This window comes from Sinohyriopsis cumingii, chromosome 18 (genome assembly GCF_028554795.1).
Source record: "Sinohyriopsis cumingii isolate HCF-2022 chromosome 18, ASM2855479v2, whole genome shotgun sequence".
Lineage (NCBI taxonomy): Eukaryota > Metazoa > Mollusca > Bivalvia > Unionida > Unionidae > Sinohyriopsis > Sinohyriopsis cumingii.
The window spans coordinates 76358814-76384175 of NC_142978.1; the positions used below are offsets into that span (position 1 = coordinate 76358814).

Sequence of the window (25362 nt, forward strand, 5' to 3'; positions counted from 1 at the left end):
ACAATTTCCTCGGTGCTTTAGAGGTGCAATTAAAGGTAATTTTACATACCTGACTAGAACCATAGTCTGCATAACTAAGTACAAAGGATTCCAGTAATATTAATAATAATAATAATAAGTATAATGGTATTTCATAAAAAGACAATGCTCTTTGTCTCTGAAGCCTGTAACTGAATATATTAACACACACACACACACACACACACACAGAGCAACCGGCTCTTACTACATATTTATATAATAATGTTTGAATGTAATTCTAATATCTAGCGCCACGATGCAAATAGTAAAGTTAACGAGTTGATATACGGCATTATTTATATAGCCTATGTATTCGCTATATTCGTACTCATTATAGTATAAAATGTGTGCATTATTTGCATTACATAATTATGTTAGTTTGAAAAGTGCGTATTTGTCGTGATTCCCAAATTGTACGTATTCAGTTTACGATAAAAACGAAAATCGCAAAAGTTATAAAGAGGACTGAGTGGAAGATGGGTGAGGATGGTGGTTCTCTGTCAAGTAGTGTGTGATTTCGTATTTCATAGGTTTCAGGAACAAATGGAGAAACACAAACATTTAAATGGTATATCAAAGTTACAGTACCAAATAACCATAAATAAAAAACGTGTCTGAACATCAATGCATCTGATGACGTAATGGTAAAAAATAAACATTAAACCGAGTCTCAAAAGTTTAAACAAAGCTAGTAATTCTGGTCACAATACATTAACAGAGAAGCAGGAGAGATATAGACATTAAACAATGAGTCCCAAAATCCTAGGTTTTTAATGAGGCGGGGAATCTGATTTTTACGGGGGAGGGGGCAATTTTCCCATTCTCAACAATGTTTCAAAACGTTTCCCACAAATAGGCCAGAGTAAACAAACCAGATTTAATTGCGCTTCTAATCGTCACACGCAGCCAGTGTAGATGTGGAGGAACCCGGAAAATCCCGGTAAGAACCACCGACCCTCGAGAAGTTTCTGGTAAACTTTCTCACATACCCATCTTGGTCCAGCACAAGATTGGAAACCACGCTGACATGGACGAAAATTATCTATGGAATTGCAGAACGAAGTTGACTCAATCTCAAACTGTAATCGCTTCAAACACATGCAGAACAAAGCTCGGAGAGAACTCTGCATTATGCAAAATAGCTGGTTGGACCACAAAGCAATGAAATATAGCATTACGTAGACACTAATAATTCGAAAGAGTTTTTCGGGTCCATGAAAGATGTCTATGGACCGTCGAAAACAGTATTAACAGCCCGCTAATCAGTATTAACAGCCCACTAATGGCTTCTGACGTGACCACTCTGCTCAAGACAAAGGAGAGTGTCACCGAAAAGTGGAAGGAAGACTTCTCCAACCTACTGAACATGCCATCCACCGTAGACTCTGAAGCGTTAGTCGCAATTCTCCCGAAGCCAACTATCTCGGACATGGACTTGACCCCTACCACGGGAGAAGTCGAGCGAGCCTATCAAAATAATCAGCTCTGGCAAGGCAGCATGCGCGACTTGAATTCCTGGTGAACACTTTCAAGCAGCTGGCCCTAAGATACTTGAGGCACTGCACATCATCCTGATCAGCATTTGAGAGGAGGAGTCTATGCCACATTAGAGTTCGAAGACGCAATGATTGTCGGTAATGTCTCAGAAGCCATACTGCCGGTGGCCCAATGTGGTTTCAGACCAGATTGAAGCATAATCGACACTATCTTCACAGTGAGACAAATACAGGAAAAGTGCATTGAACAAAACATGAACTTCTACTTATCTTCACAGACCTCACAAAAGCCTTCGATACGGTCAACATAGATGCACTATGGGTCATCTTAGCACGACTCGTTGGCCCTAGGAAGTTCATTAAGATAATCCGATTTTTCCACGACGGCATGACGGGACTCGTTCTCTACAACGGGGATGTCTCCAAGCCATTCAACGTTTCAAACGGCGTGAAGGAGGGTTGCGTTCTCGACCTAGTATTATTCAACCTATTCTTCACATGTGACCTGAACCATGCTATACGTGATCTCTAGAAAGGTGTGTAAATAAAGTACAGACCGGGTGGCTCTCTCTTCGACCTTCGCCGACTGAATGTTCGGGCCAAAACAATAGAGAAACTTCTTCTTGAAGCACTTTTCGCGGATGACTGTGCTGTCATGGCACACACGGAAGCAGATCTCCAGAACATCGTTAATCGCTTAGCGGAAGCCTCGAGTCTCTTTGTTCTCACCATCAGTCTGAACAAGAAAAACGTATTTCATCAACCTGTCTCAGGCACCATAGCTCGCCCCCCGATTGTGTCTATCGAAGACACCCAACTGAAAGCTGTCGTTCACTTCAAGTACCTTGGAAGCATCATATCTTCTGATGGATCGCTAGACAAAGAGATAACGGCACGCATCATCAGCGCCAGTCAATCACTAGGACATCTCCACTCTCGCGTGTTGAATCACAGGAATATCAAACTGTCCACCAAGATAAAGGTATATTATGTGAACCCTGGACAACTTACAAGAACCACATCAAGCAGCTTGAGCGCTTCCACGCGAGAGCCATGCGTTGGATTATGGGCGTCAGATGGCAAGACATAGTGACGAACCTAGAAGTGCTGGATAGAGCAGGCTTAACCAGTATCAAAGCGATGGTCATGAGAGCCCAACTCCGGTGGACGGGTCACGTCATCATATGGAGGAGTCTCGAATGCCACGTCAGATTTTGTATGGAGCTCTATCTAGTGGACACAGAAAAATTGGTCGTCCGAAGAAAAGATTCAAAAACTTCATCATGGACAGCCTGAGATGCTGCTCGATATCTGTGACAAACCTCGAATCCTGCGCCAAGGATACACCTGGTTGGCGTGCAGCTGTTAGTAATGGGTGCAAAACCTTCGAGGATGCCCGCAGAACGAAAGTCGCCGACGCCAGGAAACGCAGGAAGGTCTCAGCGTCAAGAATCAACCCATGCCTCAAGTGTACACACTCACTACTCCAGGACATGCGCATCTCGTATCGGAATCATCAGCGAAGAGTAGTGCAGGATTGACTTCATCGAGCCCGATGGTCAACCAACGAGACGATAACCCAAGTTTGCCAAATATAGGTAAGACTATCAATAAATAGTGGGATTTATTAAAATTATTATTTAAAGCAAGTGTTAAATCGCTACACGAAAGCAAACCCACACTGGCTTATAAAAGGACTAAAAATCTTAAAGATTTCCTTATTATTTCTAAATTAGAAAAAAAATATCATATAAAAAGGGATCATCAACTAAATGTAATAGACCTAGATGTTCGCACTGTTCTTTTATTAATGAAAATACTTCTTTCAATATTAATAATACGATACATTGTCATTAACTAAACTCTGGTTAAGACGAAACTTGTCGCTAGTTATTGTTTATCTTTTTTAAACAGAATTAAAATACAATTATTCAAATATTAATTTTCTACGAATCCAAATCGGGTCAAACTTAGGGCGATTTTATCCAAGATTTTCCTGTACTATATCACAACCAGCACAGTTGAGTCCTGAGTAGTTTTTTTTTATCTCCATATTTTGTGCACCTAAATATCAATCAGGTATATTTAGCATTTGGTATAAGAAGTTTAAAGCAGGCATCTAAAATGAATCATTACATGGTACATTGAATATGATACCTACTGCTTGCTGAATATACAGCGTGACCTCACTGTGATATCAAACCTTTACAACAGTTATCTTGATAGTAGTTATACGGATCATACACTTCTATTCAGACATAATGTATAATGTGCGACCGAGTACAAAAACAACGCTGACTTTATTTCCGTGGAAATATTCACAAACTGAGGTACTGGATTCAATCAGTTAATACTTCTAACAGGCAGATAAAAAGACTGTAAACAGACCCACCAGTTATATCATCCTTCACCTCTACTTCTGCTGCCACTGGTCTATTAAACACTATGATAAAAATGTTTGTTGCTGGGTTTTTTTTTTAGTTAAACGCCGTTTTCAGCGCACGATCGACTCTATACATGGAGGCCAGTATATGTGCTAGAAGATGAACCCGTTCGAACCATGGAAAGAACCACCAACCCACCAGATGCTATTCTCACATACACATTTTGGATGCTTTTATTTGTGGACCCTTCTCAGACCTTTAGTTATGTTAAGCTATCAGTTTTCAGATCCCCCCCCCCTTTCGGTGGGCATCCGAAAGTTGTAAAGGATTTTATGTTTTTTTCACCCAAAAGAGAATTTAGTGTGGGATTTTCCATAAGAACTCAACGAGAATTTTAAAACAAAGAAATATTTAGATAGCCGCTTTTGCAAGGTTTCTCTATATATTGTTCTAATTTTGAATTGGTCGTACTCATATAGATTCCTGTTTTCAGGTCCCCTTATTTTCTTCGCCTAGCCCTAAAAGAGTTCGTTCATAAATGACTCGAACCCCCATCCTCAGGATATAAACCTTTGGGCTGGTTTCCCTGCCTTTCTTTTATTCAAGTGATCTTTGCCAGGACTCTTCCTTGTGTATGCTATTTGTGTATATGCTATATTGTTATGATTTTGATATACCTGTTTGTTTTTTGTGTGTATGGACTGGCATTTACTAGTCAAATTGTTCTTTACATTTATTATAGAACTGACGAGAAAGAGAAGAGAAAAAATGTATTGATAATTATACGATAATTTTGTAAAGAATTATTTTTAATACGATGATAAGCATTGCTGAGGCGGAGTTTTACAAACAGTAAGAATTAAAAAGAAAATAAAACAATTCTTGTTTTCTTGTAATGTTGCTTGCATGTTGTTTATTTCTGAAAATTAATACGTTTCTCAAGTTTTCTATTTAACACAGACTGCGACGAGGACGTCTCGCCGAGCGATTTCCACAGTAGCTGAGCGGAAAGAAGCCAGATATATCTATTCTGTACTGGTGAACGCCTAAGACAAATCGGCCCCTCGAGTTTAAAGATTGAGTTTAAATTTTCTGCTAAGAATTAAAAGGAAAATAAAACAATTCTTGTTTTCTTGTAATGTTGCTTGCATGTTGTTTATTTCTGAAAATTAATACGTCTCTCAAGTTTTCTATTTAACACAGATTGCGACGAGGACGTCTCGCCGAGCGATTTCCACAGTAGCTGAGCGGAAAGAAGCCAGATATATCTATTCTGTACTGGTGAACGCCTAAGACAAATCGGCCCCTCGAGTTTAAAGATTGAGTTTAAATTTTCTGCTAATCAAAGATAAACTATGATCAAATCTTTTGTGATTGACTGACACAAAATCGCATTCAAGACTGAAGAGCCGCGGTGACTCAAGTATTAAGGGTGCGGTCACTTTACACCATGACATCGGATAAATGTAGTCTTGTGTGTGTTGATGTGGATTTAATACACGTGAGCGAGCTCAAAGATTCTATGATCTCTTTTATGACCTTCGAACATCAGCTACGTTGGAATAATTCAAGACAGTTCCCTAACTTTACTATTGTTATGGATCAAGCTACGTAGGAATAATTCTAGACAGTTCCCTAGCTTTACTATTGTTATGGATCAAGCTACGTAGGAATAATTCTGGACAGTTAACTAGCTTTACTATTGTTATGGATCAAGCTACGTAGGAATAATTCTGGACAGTTCCCTAACTTTACTATTGTTATGGATCAAGCTACGTAGGAATAATTCTGGACAGTTCCCTAGCTTTACTATTGTTATGGATCAAGCTACGTAGGAATAATTCTAGACAGTTCCCTAGCTTTACTATTGTTATGGATCAAGCTACGTAGGAATAATTCTGGACAGTTCCCTAGCTTTACTATTGTTATGGATCAAGCTACGTAGGAATAATTCTGGACAGTTCCCTAGCTTTACTATTGTTATGGATCAGACTACGTAGGAATAATTCTGGACAGTTCCCTAGCTTTACTATTGTTACGGATCAAGCTAATTTAAAATCGCGACATAACGGAATATTATAACAAGGGTCCCCACTTCCATGGACAATTATTGTAATGGAAAGAAAATTGATAAAAGTCGTGATAAGTAATGAAAATCATTTTAAAAACTGGCCAGCTATTGTGTAAATGGCTATATTCTTAAAACAGCTAATTATAGTGTTATCTTTCCTATTATGTTCATCAATCATTATCATTATTTCCTGAGTATGACATTTTGTCCCACACATATTAGAATTTAGCCCTTAAAAATCATAAATGTGCAATGAAAAATCTGATGGTTGGGCGGGGGTGGGGTGGGGTTGTGTGGATTTTTTCTGGCTTAAACCGGTAAGGAATTTGATACATATTTTATTAGATATTGCAGACCCTACACAAAATTTAAGAAAAGAAAAACATTTTAAATTCCAAATACCTCGCATACAGTATGAACGCTTGAGTTAAAAAAAAAAGACCCACCACGGTTACACATTTTGATTACAAGAATTATCGAAGGTCGCAGTGCACACAGAATTTACCTTAATGTTAATGGCGCATAACACTAATCCACCTTTCTGATATCATCACTGAAGATCGCCTGCTTCGTGATATTTATGCTCCGGGTAAAATTATATACAAATAATTTCTTCAACAATAGATAAAGGCATGGAGAACGAAGAAATAAAGGCACAATAGACAATACATCTTATATGTCTAATGTCATTTCGGTCAAAATGGGTGTAATTGTCAAACGGCTGCTCCTATGAGTTTTACAAATTAATTCGAATATATGTTTCAAGTAATGGGTATTTAGTCCTGACAGGTAAGGACAGGTCCGTATCGCGATAAGGTCATTTACCAGTCTCCAACTTTTTCTTGAATTACCCTACAATCAAACACAATGACATAAATGAAAACCGTTCATCATGAACACTTAAAGTATTGTGACCATTTACGAATGTGAAATTAAGCAAAGTTTAGAAATGTTGCCCTTTGTGAGCAAGTACTCTTTACAGGGTTGCCTAGGGCCCGTAGATGCATCTTCCTCGATACGACTGGTGGAGGAAGAATTTGGGAAAACCGCGGTAAAACCCATCGATACACGAAAAGCTACTGGCAGCTTTTCCACACACACACACACACACACATACACAAACACATTTTAGTATATTTGCTGGGATTTGAATAAATGAGTAGAGTTTTCGGTGATACCTCAATGGCTGTAGTACGTTTCCTCGTATGTGTATAAATGTTTTCCTTGTTTTGTTTTTGGCGTCCACTCAGTTAGTGCAACCAGCGGTTTTCAAATAATTCTAATCGTGGTAAACTTCTTTTTCAATATAGTATATACATTTAAAATGGAGAAACACCATCTAACGTGCACACTTTCAATCAACTGAACGGAATGAGTTATGTGCAATTAATGTAAAGGAAAGCTAATTATTTTTTTCTCAGTTTTTTCTTTAATAGATCATAAACTGCAGAGCTTGTAAACTTACGACATCAATATCGACAAGGTCCGAGTAATCGGCATTTGTTTGATCTATTTAAAAAATCAGAGTTCTCTGTGCGATGTTAAATTCATTTTATTAATATAACCACTGGTACATTTCAAACGACCATCACAGTTAATAGAAGTCCATGAACACGACTGATAAAGAAACAAAACATTCGTGGTTTTTCTTGAGTTTAAACTTTGCAATGTAATTAGAAATAGCTATACAGAAGTATAAACCGAACATACCATCTGTTCTGAGCAAATATTTTATTTACCTCAATGTCCTCAAAATAGTCTTAATTCTGAACCAGGCACGTGTCAGGGACAATTTAAGGGAGGTGGTGCTGAGATTATGAAGCCTACTGACACGCAGTACACATTTAATATTTTAACCTACTCCTTTTAAACGTTATACAGTATAAAATGTTTCTGCAAGAGGTGCAAATTTATTTATAAAGTAAGCGACATTTTACACTGGCATTGTATAGGAAATATCAGCTTATTTTACTGCATTATTCCATAAGAAAATCAAGTCAGCTTTAACTTCTTTCACATGGTTGAAATGTACAAAGAGCCCATTACTAACAAATTCAGTCGTGAATAGTATTATGAAACTTTACCTACTGGTTTTGGATTTGTCTTTTTTTAGTATTATTCCTTTTTCTTTCTTTCATCTTTTACTACTATGGATTGGTTGTTGGTACCACGCTTACAGGTTGAACTTGGTATAGTTATCCTTGGTATAGTTATCCTTTGCATGCCCTGGTGTCCTCCTATTTAAAATTCCGGACATTCTTACATGACAAACCCTTCTGAAAACAATTTGCAGGTAAACAAAACCATTGCCCACGAAGGCACGCATGCCTAATACAGCAGAACCGTGGGATAATGTGACTGGGTGGGACATGATGCATCATGTCTGTGGCATGATGCTCCAGTGCTAGACATCTCTATGAACTGCCACGCTGCAGACATCGTAGCGAAAGGACTGAACATTTATTAAGCTATGATAAAAATCCAAATCACACACACATACGCACACACACTGGACTTATACTTGTAACAGCAGTTAAGAATTACTTGAATTTTGGTTAACATCATTTACAGTATTGTTTACATATCACGTAAGTCTTCAACACATACAGGACTTGAATTTGGTTCCTTCGATAAATGAAAAATCAAACAACAGTTTGCCTACATTTCACAGCTGGTTTTCATTGTGTGATATCATGTGCATAAGGTGCACTGACTAACGATTTTATTGTAATATGTGAACATATTTTAAGGAACGTTTCATTCAATCAGGTGAAAGGAATTTTTATCATCACTGCTGTCATCATCATTGTCATTATTATTATCATTATTATTATTATTATGTGACTAATAAATGATTCTAAACATATTTTATGAAAAACCCTTATCTTAAATTCATTTCATGATTCACAAGGAAAACATTTCATGTAAACACTGTCATAATGTCACGAAACATCAACAGTCCTAAGTATCATTTTCACAAACTATTTATAGTTTACACCTGGTTTTAAACCGGGACATTAATAAGGGATAGTCCCATAATTTAATTCCTTATTGTACTGACAATGTGTTGCACAATTACAGAAATCAATATTAGAGTCAATATTCAATTTTTAAGCCCAGTTTGGATTCTGTATTTGTTGGTAACATCAAAGTAAAAAAATATCCTGCATGCGTCAATTAGTCAACTGAGAGATATGTGTATAAATAATCAGATACATACAGTACTTATTATGATAGGTGTGATTAATATCTCGAGAATTGTAAGAATTAATATTAAACATATAAAGTCATGTAAATTACTCATCTATGTATTTAACATTCGAATTAGATTTAAAATATAAAGATGACTACTATTTGATTTATTTACAGGGATTTTAAAAATAAAATTCTGATAAAAATTAGTGATGCAATAAGATACTAGTTAGACAAAGCTGTTCAAAAGTCGTCAAAGAAAAATCTAGATCAAATTTAAAGATTTTCTACCTTCCTCCAAATCACATTCATGTACTGTTGTCAGCAAAGTCATTAATGTATTTAATTACATTGTAAATATCTTCACTGATTTGTTCTGCAGCATTGGGTTAAATAATGAACAGGACTTGGAGTCATCTCTACCAAATACTGAACATATGTCAGATGAAACTTTTTTTAGATACCACATATTACTTTTCATTTTATTACCAAAGAAATAATAAATACGTCTAATTCAAAAGCAACTGGCCTTGATGGCTTGCTGGTATAACTTTTACTGTCCATAGACTACACTGATGAATCACTGATTTACATATTTATAATACTCACAGGTACAAATACTTTTGTAGATGATTAGAAAAAAACTCGATTTATTCTACTCCTTAATTCAGGAAATCATTCAAATCTCAATAATTATAGACCTACTTATTGTTAGCAAAATTATTGAAAGAATTGTTGAAATTAATTGTATGACTTAATATTGTTTTGTAAAAAAAAACATTCTGGCTTCCATTAACATCATTTATGCAAGAGAACACTTGCTGGACTGATTGGTTACTAGTTAAAGAATATGATGATGGAAAATTAAGTGGAGCTTTATTGTTCGACCTATGTTAAAAAAATTTATACTTTTCCTTGTATGGTATTACTACATAAATTATCAGCTTGTAATGTTGCAAAAACCCCAGTCTGATGATTTTCATTCTACCTTAATAGTACATGTACATTACAATCTGTGAATTGGAGAGGTACTGTATGGAAATTTCCATAGGAATACCACACGGATCAATGCTAGGCCTTCTCTTTTTTTGTATTACATGTATATAGAAGCAATTTTGCAAAGTTCTTGAAACATTCTTCATTATCTATGTATACAGATGATATCATACTTTGTTAGTGATAATGAGCAAACAAAATGAAAATTTACAAAGTGCTATGAAATGGATAAATGACAAAACTTGGTTTAAACTGACAGAAAACCTAAGGCTAATTCTGCAAAGCACAACACGCAGCCAAATTGAGAGGACTGTATTTAAAAGTAAATGGTACAAAAATTGAAAGCATTAAATGTGCCAAACTTTTAGTTGTCCTTATCACTAATACTCTATCCTGGTCCAACCATTTTGAAACACTCTTGATAACTGTATGTAAGAAAATAGGAATTTTAAAATGGGTTAGATGATTAATGTCTGATCAGTTGATCTAAAAAGTGTACAATACAGTTCTTTTTTGCCCATTTTTACCTACTGTTGTACCATGTGGGGTGAATCCTGTGATCAAATACATAGACTATACGGCTTACAGAAAAGGGCAGCCAGTGATTTTAAATGTCAAAGATATCTGAACACCTACATCATCTCTGTTCAACATACTGAGATGAATGCCAATTAAGGATTATAATTTTAAGAAAACCAGTTCTTACTTTCAAGGTCTTAAATAAGAACAAAAGAGTGTCTTCAAGTTTTTAAGTTCGATAGGAACTTAACCACCAAGTAGTGGAGTAAATGGTCAAGTGCAAGCAATGATTTATACTACATAAAAGAAAAGTTTAAGCAAATTATTTTAAAAACTTGCTTTTGCTAATGCCAGTCCAGTTATATAGTTTGCAGCATGAAACAAGCACCTAATGTTTGTGCTTTTAAGAAACTATACCTATTTTAATGAGAAATCCTGATTTTATGACTTCATAATACATCCTTGTGATAATAACATGCTAGCTTTGTATAATCTGTATTATGCTAGATTTGTTTTCTTTTATGCAAAGTTAACCTTGTAATTTGTTTATTAATTACATGATACACTTGTTTGTTACTGTGCAGAAACCATTCTTCATTCACAGTAACCTTGATCGCTGACTTTGACACCAAAATCAATGGGGTTCTTTCTTACTCTAAGTGCAACCCATCAGATTCTGGTAACTGTAGATGGTGGACAACTTGAGTTATTTTATTTTCGTCAATCGGTCGAATTCGGTATGCGTTTTGCTTCAGTAGTGGTGACGGAAACCTAAGGTGCGCAGAAATGCCCGACAGCATTGTATATTCCAAGTTTGAACAAAATCAGAGCAAAATTATGCCATCCAGTGGTAGCAATCTCAACTAGTCAGCAAATCAGATGAGGCATTATATCTTCGTGTTGGGAGACTGAGTAGTATAGCCGAAGTGCATCAGTGTGTGCCTATGGATCTGACTGACTTTCAAATTTCTGAAAGCTGCATTTCTATTGGCTAGCCCAAAGGTCACCAGAATATGATCCCTAAGCAGTTGCTGTCAGATCTTCGTGCAGGATAGGGAAGATCTGATTTTAATCAGACTAGACACATTGCTACACCATAATCTCATTAATGGCCTTACGGCCAGGTGAGCTACCTGTAAACTCTTGATGGATGCCACACCAGTGCCCGAAACGTAGCTAAACTCTAAATTTAACCAATGTATAACAGATGGATAGGTGGACATGAGTAACACTATTATCGTGGTAGTACAAATGAAACACAGCGCTCTTTATTTCAAAAGGTGTTCGTGCTTCTTGGTATATATTCGCATATTAGTTATTTAATCGTAAATAAAAGTTCTTTCTTCATCATCGAAGAACCATTAGCTGGATACCTGTACATGCAGGTACTAATACTTGTGTGTAAATACGTCATTACGTGGCATTCTGCCCATGCTACCTGTACATATATGTAGTGATATTTTTGTGCAATTATGTCATTACGTTGCATTTCACCTATGTTACCTGCCTACAGATGATTCATCGCTTGACAATTTCCTCGGTGCTTTAGAGGTGTAATTAAAGGTAATTTTACATACCTGACTAGAACCATAGTCCGCATAACTGAATACAAAGAATTCCAGTAATAATAATAATAATAATAATAATAAATATAATAATAGTAATAGTAATAATAATGGTATTTCAAAAAAGATAATGCTCTTTGTCTTTGAAACCTCGAACTAAACATATTAACACACACACACCAACCCGCTCTTACTGCATATTTATATAATAATGTTTGAGTGCAATTCTAATATCTAGCGCCACGATGCAAATAGTAAAGTTAACATTTAATTTTTTTTCATCTTCGCGACGAGTTGATATACGGCATTATTTATATAGCCTATGTATTCGCTATATTCGTACTCATTATAGTATAAAATGTGTGCATTATTTGCATTACATAATTGTGTTAGTTTTAAAGGTGCGTATTTGTCGTAAGTCCCAAATTTTACGAATTCAGTTTATGATAAAAATGAAAATCGCAAAAGTTATAAAGAGGACGGAGTGGAAGATGGATGAGAATGGTGGTTCTCTGTCAATTAGTGTGTGATTTCGTATTTCACAGGTTTCAGGAACAAATGGAGAAAAACAAAGATTTAAATAGGACATCAAAGTTACAGTACCAAATAACAATAAATAACAAAACGTGTCTGAACATCAATGCATCTGATGACGTAAAGATAGAAAATAAACATTAAATCGAGTCTCAAAAGTTTAAACAAAACTACTAATTCTGGTCACAATACATTAACAGAGAAGCAGGAGAGATATGGACATTAAGCAATGAGTCCTAAAACCCTAGGTTTTTAATGCGGCGGGGAATCTGATTTTTATGGGGGAGGGGGCAATTTTGAAGTTACGCCACTTCTCCTCACTTTGGGATGTTATTCTGAACATGTTTATCTTATGTGGTAACGAACATACTCCATCACATTTCATGTAATAAATTATCACAAAATTCCCATTCTCAACAATGTTTCAAAACGTTTCACACAAAATGGGCCAGAGTAAACAAACCAGATTTAATTGCGCTTCTAATCTTCACACGCAGCCAGTGTAAATGTGGAGGAAGCCCGGAAAATCCCGGTAAGAACCACCGACCCACGAGAAGTTTCTGGCAAACTTTCTCACATACCCACCTTGGCCCAGCACGAGATTGGAACCCACGCGGACATGGACGAGAAGCATATATGGAATGGCAGAACGAAGTTGACTCAGTCTCAAACCGTGATCGCTTCAAACACCTGCAGAGCAAAGCTCAGAGAGAACTCTGCATTATGCAAAATAGCTGGCGGGACCGCAAAGCAATGAAATATGGCATTACGCAGTCACTAACAACTCGAAAGAATTGTTTAGGTCCATGAAAGATGTCTATGGACCGTCGAAAGCCTTCAGCAGTCCGCTAATTGCTTCTGACGTGACCACTATGCTCAAGACAAAGGAGAGTGTCACCGTAAGGTGAAACGAACACTTCTCCAACCTACTGAACATGCCCAGAGTGTCACCGAAAGGTGGAAGGAAGACTTCTCCAACCTATTGAACATGCCCTCCACCCTAGACTCTGAAGCGTTAGTCGCAATTCTCCCGAAGCCAACTATCTCGGACATGGACTTGACCCCTACCACGGGAGAAGTCCAGCGAGCCATCAAAATGATCAGCTCTGGCAAGGCAGCAGGCGCGACTTGAATTCCTATTGAACACTTTAAAGCAGCTGGCCCTAAGGTACTTCAGGTACTGCACAGCATCCTGATCAACATTTGGGAGGAGGAGTCCATGCCACATTAGAATTCGAAGACGCAATGATTGTCGGTAATGTCTCGGAAGCCATACTGCCGGTGACCCAATATGGCTTCAGACCAGATCGAAGCACGATCGACACGATCTTCACAGTGAGACAAATACAGGGAAAGTGCATTGAACAAAACATGAACTTCTACGGTGTCTTCATGGACCTCACAAAGGCCTTCGATACGGTCAACAGAGATGTACTGTGGGTCATCTTATCACAACTCGTTTGCCCTAGGAAGTTCATTAAGATGATCCGACTTTTCCACGACGGCATGACGGGACTCGTTCTCTACAACGGGGATGTCTCCAAGCCATTCAACGTTTCTAACGGCGTGAAGCAAGGTTACGTTCTCGACCCAGTATTATTTAACCTATTCTTCACATGTGTCCTGAACCATGCTACACGTGATCTCCGGAAAGGAGTGTAAATAAAGTACAGACCGGATGGCTCTCTCTTCGACCTTCGCCGACTGAATTCCCGGTCCAAAACAATGGAGAAACTTATTCTTTAAGCACTTTTCGCGGATGACTGTGCTCTCATGGCACACACGGAAGCAGATCTCCAGAACATCGTTAATCGCTTAGCGGAAGCCTCGATACTCTTTGTTTTCACCATCAGTCTGAACAAGACAAAGGTACTTCACCAACCTGTCCCAGGCACCATAGCTCGCCCCCCCCCCCCCCCCGACTGTGTCTATCGAAGACACCCAACTGAAAGCTGTCGTTCACTTCAAGTACCTTGGAAGCATCATATCTTCCGATGGGTCGCTAGACAAAGAGATAACGGCACGCATCATCAGCGCCAGTCAATCATTAGTACATCTCCGCTCTCGCGTGTTGAATCACAGGAATATCAAACTGTCCACCAAGATAAAGGTATATGATGTGAACCCTGGACAACTTACAAGAAGCATATCACGCAGCTTGAGCGCTTCCAAGCGAGAGCCATGCGTTGGATTATGGGCGTCAGATGGCAAGACATAGTGACGAACCTAGAAGTGCTGGATAGAGCAGGCTTAACCAGTATCGAAGCGATGGTCATGAGAGCCCAATTCCGGTGGACGGGTCATGTCATCATATGGAGGAGTCTCGAATGCCACGTCAGATTTTGTATGGAGCTCTATCTAGTGGACACAGAAAAATTGGTCGTCCGAAGAAAAGATTCAAAAACTCCATCATGGACAGCCTGAGATGCTGCTCGATATCTGTGACAAACCTCGAATCCTGCGCCAAGGATACACCTGGTTGGCGTGCAGCTGTTAGTAATGGGTGCAAAACCTTCGAGGATGCCCGCAGAACGAAAGTCGCCGACGCCAGGAAACACAGGAAGGCATCAGCGTCAAGAATCAACCCGTGCCTCAAGTGTACACACTCACTACTCCAGGACATGCGCATCTCTTATCGGAATCATCAGCGAAGAGTAACGCAGGATTGACTTCATCGAGTCCGATGGTCAACCAACGAGACGATAATCCAAGTTTGCCAAAGATAGGTAAGATTATCAATAAATAGTGGGATTTATTAAAATTATCATGTAAAGCAAGTGTTAAATCGCTACACGAAAGCAAACCCACACTTGCTTATAAAAGTACTAAAAATCTTAAAGATTTCTAAATTTAAAAAAAAAAACATCATATAAAAAGGGATCATCAACTAAATGTAATAGACCTAGATGTTCGCACTGTTTTTTTATTAATGAAAATACTTCTTTTAAAAGTAATAATACGATACGTTGTCATTAACTAAAGTCTGGTTAAGACGAAACTTGTCGCTAGTTGTCGCCTATTTTTTAACAGAATTAAAATACAATTATTCAATTATAAATTTTCTACGAATCCAAATCGGGTCAAACTTAGGGCGATTCGATCCAAGATTTTCCAGTACTATATCACAACCAGCACAGTTGAGTCCTGAGTAGTTTTTTTTTTTTTTATCTTCATATTTCGTGCACCTGAATGTCAATCAGGTATATTTAGCATTTGGTATAAGACGTTTAAACCAGGCATATAAAATGAATCATTACATGGTCCAAACGCTTTGTGCGTTTGAACATGATACCTACTGCTTGTTGAATATACAGCGTGACCTCACTGTGATATCAAACCTTTACAACAGTTATCTTGATAGTAGTTATACGGATCATACACTTCTATTCAGACATAATGTATAATGTGCGACCGAATACAAAAACAACGCTGACTTTATTTCCGTGGAAATATTCACAAACTGAGGTACTGGATTCAATCAGTTAATACTTCTAACAGGCAGATAAACAGACTGTAAATAGACCCACCAGTTATATTGTCATTCACCTCTACTTCTGCTGCCACTGGTCTATTAAACACTATTATAAAAACGTTTGTTGCTGTTTTTGTGAGTTAAACGCCGTTTTCAGCGCACGATTGACTATACATGGCGGTCAGTATATTTGCTAGAGGATGAACCAGTTAGAACCACGGAAAGAACCACCACCCCACCAGATGCTATTCTCACATACACATTCTGGACGCTTTTATTTGTGGACCCTTCTCGGACCTTTAGTTATGTTGAGCTATCAGTTTTCAGGCATCCGAAAGCTGAAAAGGATTGGGGAGGGGTCACCCAAAAGAGAATTTAGTGTGGGATTTTTCCTTCAAAACTCAACAAGAATTTTAAACAAAGAATTATTTAGATAGCCGCTTTTGCAAGGTTTCTCTATACATTGTTCTAATTTTGAATTGTTCGTACTCATATAGATTCCTATTTTCAGGTCCCCTTATTTTCTTCGCCTAGTCCTAAAAGAGTTCGTTCATAAATTACTTGAACCCCCATCCTCAGGATATAAACCTTTGGGCTGCTTTCCCTGCCATTTTTTTTATTCAAGTGATCTTTGCCATGACTTTTCCTTACAACCTTGTGTATGATATGTGTGTATATGCAATATTGTTGTGATTTTGATATACCTGTGTTTTTTGTGTGTATGGACTGGCATTTACTAGTCAAATTGTTCTTTACATTTATTATAGAAGAAGGAGAAGAGAAAAAATGTATTGATAATTATACGATAATTTTGTAAAGAATTATTTTTAATTCGATGATACGCTTTGCTGAGGCTGAGTTTTAAAAAAAAAAAATTAAAAAGAAAATAAAACAATTCTTCTTTTCTTGTAATGTTGATTGCATGTTATTTCTGAAAATTAATACGTCTCTCTAGTTTTCTACCTCACACAGACTGCGAATAGGACGTCTCGTTGTACCATTTCCACAGTAGCTGAGCGGAAAGAAGCCAGATATATGTGTTCTGTACTGGTGAGCGCCTAAGACAAATCGGCCCCTCGAGTTTAAAGATTGAGTTAAAATATTCTGCTAATCAAAGATGAACTATGATGAAGTCTTTTGTGATTGACTGACACAAAATCGCATTCAATTCAAGACTGAAGAGCCGCGGTGACCCAAGTGTTAAGAGTGAGGTCACTTTACACCATGACATCGGAAAAATGTAGTCTTGTGTGTGTTGATGTGGATTTAATACACGTGCGCGAGCTCAAAGATTCTATGATCTCTTTTATGACCTTCGAACATCAGCTACGTAGGAATAATTCTAGACAGTTCCCTAGCTTTACTATTGTTACGGATCAGACTACGTAGGAATAATTCTAGACAGTTCCCTAGCTTTACTATTGTTATGGATCAAGCTACGTAGGAATAATTCTAGACAGTTCCCTAGCTTTACTATTGTTATGGATCAGACTACGTAGGAATAATTCTAGACAGTTCCCTAGCTTTACTATTGTTACGGATCAGACTACGTAGGAATAATTCTAGACAGTTCCCTAGCTTTACTATTGTTATGGATCAAGCTACGTAGGAATAATTCTAGACAGTTCCCTAGCTTTACTATTGTTATGGATCAAGCTACGTAGGAATAATTCTAGACAGTTCCCTAGCTTTACTATTGTTACGGATCAGACTACGTAGGAATAATTCTAGACAGTTTCCTAGCTTTACTATTGTTACGGATCAGACTACGTAGGAATAATTCTAGACAGTTCCCTAGCTTTACTATTGTTACGGATCAGACTACGTAGGAATAATTCTAGACAGTTCTCTAGCTTTACTATTGTTACGGATCAGACTACGTCGGAATAATTCTGGACTGTTCCCTAGCTTTACTATTGTTACGGATCAAGCTACGTGGGAATAATTCTGGACAGTTCCCTAGCTTTACTATTGTTATGGATCAAGCTACGTAGGAATAATTCTAGACAGTTCCCTAGCTTTACTATTGTTACGGATCAGACTACGTAGGAATAATTCTAGACAGTTCCCTAGCTTTACTATTGTTATGGATCAAGCTAATTTAAAATCGCGACATAACGGAATATTATAACAAGGGTTCCCACGGCCATGGAAAATTATTGTAATGGAAAGAAAATTGATAAAAATCGTGATAAGTAATGGAAAATCATTTTAAAAAATGGCCAGCTATTGTGTAAATGGCTATATTCTTTAAAAAAAAGTTGATTATAGTGTTATCTTTCCTATTATGTTCACCAATTGTATCATTATTTCCTGAGTATGACATTTTGTCCCACACATATTAGAATTGAGCCCTTTAAAAAAATCATAAATGTGCAATGAAAAATCTGATGGCTGGGCGGTGGTGGGGTGGGGTTGGGCGGATTTGTTCTGGCTTAAACCGGTAAGGAATCTGATACATATTTTTTTAGATATTGCAGACCCTACACAAAATTTAAGAAAAGAAAAACATTTTAAATTCCAAGTACCTCGCATACATTATGAACGCCTGAGTTAAATAAGACCCACCACGGTTACACATTTTGATTACATGAATTATCGAAGGTCGCAGTGCACACAGAATTTACCATAATGTTAATGGCGCATAACACTATTCCACCTTTCTGATATCATCATTGAAGACCGCCTGCTTCATGATATTTATGCTCCGGGTAAAGTTATATGCAAATAATTTCTTCAACGATAGATAAAGGCATGGAGAACGAAGAAATAAAGGCACAATAGACAATACATCTTATATGTCTAATGTCACTCCCTAATGCCATTTCGGTCAAAATGGGTGTAATTGTCAAACAGTTGTTCCTATGAGTTTTACAAATTAAATAGAATATATGTTTCAAGTAATGGGTATTTAGTCCTGACTGGTAAAGACAGGTCCTAATCGCGATAAGCATTAGACCGCTACCATCAACTTGTCCATTCGATCAATGGCACGAGGGCAGAGTGAAAAACAAGTTGGGTTATAGGCCTAAAAGAAATATCGATTTTTGAAAGGTCATTTAACCAGTCACCAACTTTTTCTTGAATTACCCTTCAATCAAACACAATGACATAAGTGAAAACCGTTCATCACGAACACTTAAAGTATTGTGACCAATTACGAATGTGAAATTAAGCAAAGTTTAGAAATGTTGCCTTTTGTGAGCAAGTACTCTTTACAGGGTTGCCTAGGGCCCGTAGATGCATCTTCCTCGATACGACGGGTGGAGGAAGAATCCGGGAAAACCGCGGCAAAACCCATCGACACACGGAAAGCTACTGGCAGCTTTTCCACACACACACACACACACACACACACACACACACATTTTTAGTATATTTGCAGGGATTTGAATAAATGAGTAGAGTTTTCGGTGATACCCCAATGGTTGTAGTACGTTTCCTCGTATGTGTATAAATGTGTTTTCCTTGTTTTGTTTTTGGCGTCCACTCAGTGCAACCAGCGGTTTTCAAATAATTCTAATCGTGGTAAACTTCTTTTTCAATGTAGTATATACATTTAAAATGGAGAAACACCATCTAACGTGCACACTTTCTATCAAATGAACGTAATGAGTTATGTGTAATTAATGTAAAGGAAAGCTAATCATTTTTTCTCAGTTTTTTCTTCAACAGATCATAAACTGCAGTAATTGTGAATTTACGACATCAATATTGACAAGGTCCCAGTAATCGGCATTTGTTTGATCTATTTTTAAAAAATCAGAGTTCTGTGTACGACGTTAAATTCAATTTATTAACATAACAACTGGTACATTTCAAACAACCATCACAGTTAATAGAAGTCCATGAACACGATTGATAAAGAAATAAAACATTCGTTGTTTTTCTTGAGTTTAAACTTCGCAATGTAATTAGAAATAGCTATACAGAAGTATAAACCGAACAGACCATCTGTTCTGAGAAAACATTTTATTTACCTCAATGTCCTCAAAATAGTCGTAATTCTGAACCAGGCACGTGTTAGGGACAATTTAAGGGAGGCGGTGCTGAGATTATGAAGCCTACGCTCACACAATATACATTTTATATTTTAACCTACTCCTTTTAAACGTTACACAGTATAAAATGTTTCTGCAAGGGGTACAAGTTTATTTATAAAGTAAGCGACATTTTAATCTGGCATTGTATAGGAAATATCAGCTTATTTTTCTGCACTATTTTCATAAGAAAATCAATTCAGCATTAGCTTCTTCCACATGGTTGAAATGTAAGAAGCGCCTATTACTTACAAATTCAGTCGTGAATAGCATTATGACACTTTACCTACTGGTTTTGGATTTGTCTTTTTTAGCATTATCCCTTTTTCCTTCTTTCATCCTTTACTGCTATAGATTGGTGGTGCCACGCTTACAGGTTGAACTTGGTATAGTTATCCTTTGCATGCCCTGGTGTCCTCCTATTTAAAATTCCAGACATTCTTGCATGACAAACTCTTCTGAAAACAATTTGCAGGTAAACAAAACCATTGCCCACGAAGGCACGCATGCCTAATACAGCAGAACCGTGGGGGATATTTGTTAAAGCCGTATAAAGCATTCGGCTCATAAGTTCTGATGAATGAGCCAGTTATCTATTCCATTGGAAAACGTTTTGTTTTTGGCAGAGTTAAGATGTGTTGAGTTTAATAATAAGTGCGTTTGTGCTGCACACAGAGAAAGAAACAGACTGTTTTTGAGAGCTTTGCATTTCTCTGACCACGTATGTGAAAAGGCAAGCTGACCTCTCAGTTGTCTCAATTATTCGGGCTGCTTTATATAAAAGATTAATTTCTTCCTTATTTTGATATAAGTTACCCCAAAAGTGTATGTTTAAGACAAATGGTTTGTGTTTTCTCAGTCCTCGCAACGAACAATAATGAACAGCTCTATGTCACGACGGACATCCTGTTGAGTCATATTATTTAATAGAAACAGTAAACACCTCGTTGAATTATTTGTCTGATGTTGTAAATACCCTTAAATATCGTCTTAGATTTCCAAACACTTTTGTTGAGGAAACTGTATCATAATGGATAAAGCATGATTCAAGAGTTGTAGTTATTGATTAACGTGTGAGAGGTGTATGTTATATATTTCAGCTAGAAAATTAATTTAAAAAACCGCATGCGTGAGAGGGTGTATCATTACCAGATTTAAAAATAAACGCAAGACATACCAGGAATCAAAATAGTATATGCTAGTGCACTTTCCAAAATGTAAATTTCTTTTTTCTAGCAAACAAGAAGATCTTTTTCTATCCCAATATACTGACTTTACGATGGAAACACTTCCATTTCTTTTAAAGTTTGGTATTCTTTATGATGTCATTTATTTGTTTAGCAGGTCAAAAAGTAATATGATGCACTGATATCTTTCGACTGTAAATGTCCTTTCGTGTACGTTTTTCTTACACAGAAGAGAAAAAGAAGCATTTTCGATGACTCTTTGATACCTTCCTGATTCAAGGATTTAAGTGCTTATAATCATTTGAGGACGAAACGAAGAAACAAGGACTCTTGCTACGTGTTAAGTTTAATTCTTGGTGTCTAATTCTTGGTGTCGAAGGTTATTATAAGGTTTGAAAAAAATGTAAAGAATAAAAATAATGCCATTTTATCCACTAAGAAAATGAAAAGGATGTGTGATGTACATATAAAGATGGAGATCGCTGAAATAATATTGTCTGTTACAATCGCACTTTTCGTCGCAAGATACGTATCCCAAGATTTATAGCTAATTATTACTTAAGGTTATTTTACAAGGAAGACTTTGAACAGTTGTCGCACATGTTTCTCTTGAATGAAACCGGGTATCATAACGTGCAAAAACTAATTTTGAGAATTAACTGATATATGAAGTTACACAAAACGACTGGTCACCGTAGAAATGGGTAAGTATTTTAAACTGTTCCTGTCGATTCCGTATTATGCAAAAACAGTGAATGTGCTGACAGTGACTTTAAATCTATGACACCAGTCTGATGACAGACTAAAAATAAAGTACTTTGCAATAACTAATCCGTGCATATTACGGCATATAGGTATTCGCAACATCCCAAAGTTGCAAAGCTAGTGTTTTCTCACAACTATAGATCTGGCCAGTATATTATTATTGTTAATGTTGTTAGTAGCGATTACTGAAAGGGTGTGCTCCTAAAGTTGGTACTCTAACTACAAAGACCTCTGAGATTTCAGGAAACGAGTTCTCCCGTTGAGAATCAAGAGCACATTTTAAAGACTTCTTAGCATACATATATATGGAATATGCAGTTTATATCTTTCTGAACCAGAATGCTGCCATGTTCAAGAAAGTTGGAACATGCGAATATCGGGTATGAACTAATTGATGGTGGGGGTAGATCAAAGATGCTTAATTTGGTGATAAATAGTCCAATCTCTCTAAACACCTGCCAGCTGTGCAGTTGAATAAAATGTGAAAGGAGACGTTGGTATGGGAAAATAAAACAGAACAGAACCTTTATTTGCTATTGAGACAATATATCTATCTCGTGTATTGATTCATAAAAATTGTGTGGTACACATTTCTAAATTTTTACAAAGGAAATAAACATTTCTTCCTAAAGATATCACATACTTCAAAGAGTTAAATCTCGTTTGAATAACTGGTTAATTCGTACCTTTCCATGTAGGTTCTAATCTTGTGTGTGTGATTAGGACTACCATGTCGGCAGTTTATAGTGATGTCTAGCAGTGGGGCACCATGCCGCAAACATGTAACATGATGTCCCACCCCTGACACAAGGCCGATCAGTCCTAACACTAACCTCTTAATGCTGAGCGCAAAGCAAGGTAGCTGATACTACCATTTTTATTAGTCTTTGGTATGACTCGGCCGGGTATGGAACCCACGACCTACCGCATCCAAGGCGGCTGCTCTAACCACTAGGCCACCGTAGCGGTTCTAACCTTGCACTTCAGTCTCATATATATATATATATATATATATATATATATATATATATATATATATATATATATATATATATATATATATAAGGGAGAGCGGTCATAAGAGAAAAATAGAGCAATATCCACAGTTTAAGAAGTCTGGAACAATGGGTACTATCTTTTCTCTGACTAAAATTAAGCAAAGTTAAGCGTGAGCACGTAAATAATAATGAGAACGGAAGATATAGCCTCCCCTCTGGAAGGACCTCGAAACAATAGAGAGATGTCTGCTGAAGGGATGTGTCCATTATAGATAGTTGAACTTTTCTTACCTGTGCCATCATTCTTCCGTGTCAAAGCAACAACCAGAACTGGAAATCTTGTGCCAGGGTTGTCGTAATCCAGTTTAGCACCAGAAACAAGCGATACATTCCCATAAGCACTCACAGAAAAGGTATTATCCAGACTAGAATTGTACAGGACATACTGCAAATTAGGATCTTGGGGTGTCGAGGCCACGCTAAAGAGTAACCCTGTAGCTGTCTCATTTAGAGTTCTCTGAAGCTCTTGATTTGGGACCTGCCGTCGCCCTCTGGAGAGCAAACGAGTGTCGGACGAAAGACTTGCTTCATGTTGGAATTTTAATGGTGAATATACAAATTTTGACTGAGGCTCTGTTTCAGACACATTTTCTATATGGGCCTTATGCTTAATTTCATCTATATCTAATATAGACTTATTTGGGTATATCCACAGATTTGTATGACCCTTCAAGCCATTAGTAGTTTCTGCTGACACAGTCAGATGGTATTTCATTTTCATGGTCGAGCCCCTGCTCTTTACTAACAGCTCCTGGCGACCGTCTATTTCGAAAGGAACTAACCCAAACTTTTCAGAGCCATTCCCTAGGAGCCTGTATAAAATTCCTTCTGAATTTCCATCAGATCTCATAGCGAAAAGACCTTTAATTCCCAAAAGTAAAGGTTCGTCAGAACTGGGGTTCATGTAGCCCCTATAAACCGTTTTTGGAAAGGCAAGCATCTCGGTTGCATTTTTTACATAAACAGTTATATTTTTGGAGACCAAGACAGACTTTAATCCTGAACACTTGGAGCTGTTTGATATAATATGGAATGGTTCATTTGCCACATCAGCAGGAGTTTGACTCACAATAAGTTCTCCGCATGAGCCCAATTCAAATAAATTTGACATGACTAGATCCGAAGGTGAAAGATCTGAGATTGACTGGTCGTCCTCGTTATAACAAGATAATTTTGTTATAACATGTCCTCTGGGTGCCTCGTGTGGGATAATAAAAATAAAATCCGAAAATGTAAACCCCGTTGTGAGAGAATTAAGGTCCATGATGAAAAACAGCACCGTTATTCCGAAAACGGCACGAAACACTCTCCTACCTGTGGGTGGCGCCATTTTGGTTTGGAATTCACGACTTACCCAAGTCCGGTTAACTGTTTACCTTGAAGCGTCTCCTTTACACAAACAAAAAAAAATATCCACAGGATTAAGAATTTGTCCCTCTTCTCACTGATTCCTTCGTTCTTTGTATCTTTGTTCCGATTAATTTGTCCCCACGTTCGCTAAGTGTGATTTAATTCAGAATAATCCTATTCATTCCTCACGGAGCCCCACCTAACCTTCTCAGTTTAGTTTAGTTTGTTACGAATCAATGCTGACACATACCCGGTGACTTCACTCCAAATTTTAAATTTAGACTAGTTATGTGATAGCTGTACGTGCCTCGCTTGACTGCCGGTTTGTCAGTGTTTATATGTACTTGTATCGAAAAGGTAATACAGCCTACAGAAGAGCACAGAGTAAGGCTATCTAATCATTAGCTCCGATAAAGCACCCAGTCAGTGGCAAAATAATACTTTTTTACAAACAGGTGTCCTCACAGGTAAAAAGGAATCTCGAGTACTAAATCTGAGAAACATGAACAAGGTTTCTTAATGTAAAAACCGTCATGTCATCATCCGCTTTCTTTACTGTTAAAACTGCAGCACTGGCATGTGGAAAACGTTGTTGGCAATCGCTTCTGTCGCCCTTGTTCTTGTACAGGGTTATGATGTTAGCGTCTCTCATGTCCTGAGGCACTGCACCCTCGTCCTAGCACTGGCAGAGGAGGTCGTGCAGGTGTGTGAG

At 37.5% G+C, this 25362-nt stretch overlaps 1 protein-coding gene across 2 annotated transcripts in view; it reads right to left on the reverse strand.

The window, feature by feature from the left end:
- LOC149777015 (neural-cadherin-like) overlaps positions 1-24787 on the reverse strand; it is a 149821-nt gene extending 125034 nt beyond the window's left edge. For both annotated transcript variants that reach the window (XM_089941765.1, XM_089941766.1), the window contains exon 1: positions 23532-24787. In XM_089941765.1, coding sequence (XP_089797891.1) covers positions 23532-24630 — 1099 coding nt within the window. In that variant the 5' untranslated portion in view covers positions 24631-24787. The remainder of the gene's footprint in view (positions 1-23531) is intronic.
- Positions 24788-25362: the final 575 nt, after the last annotated feature.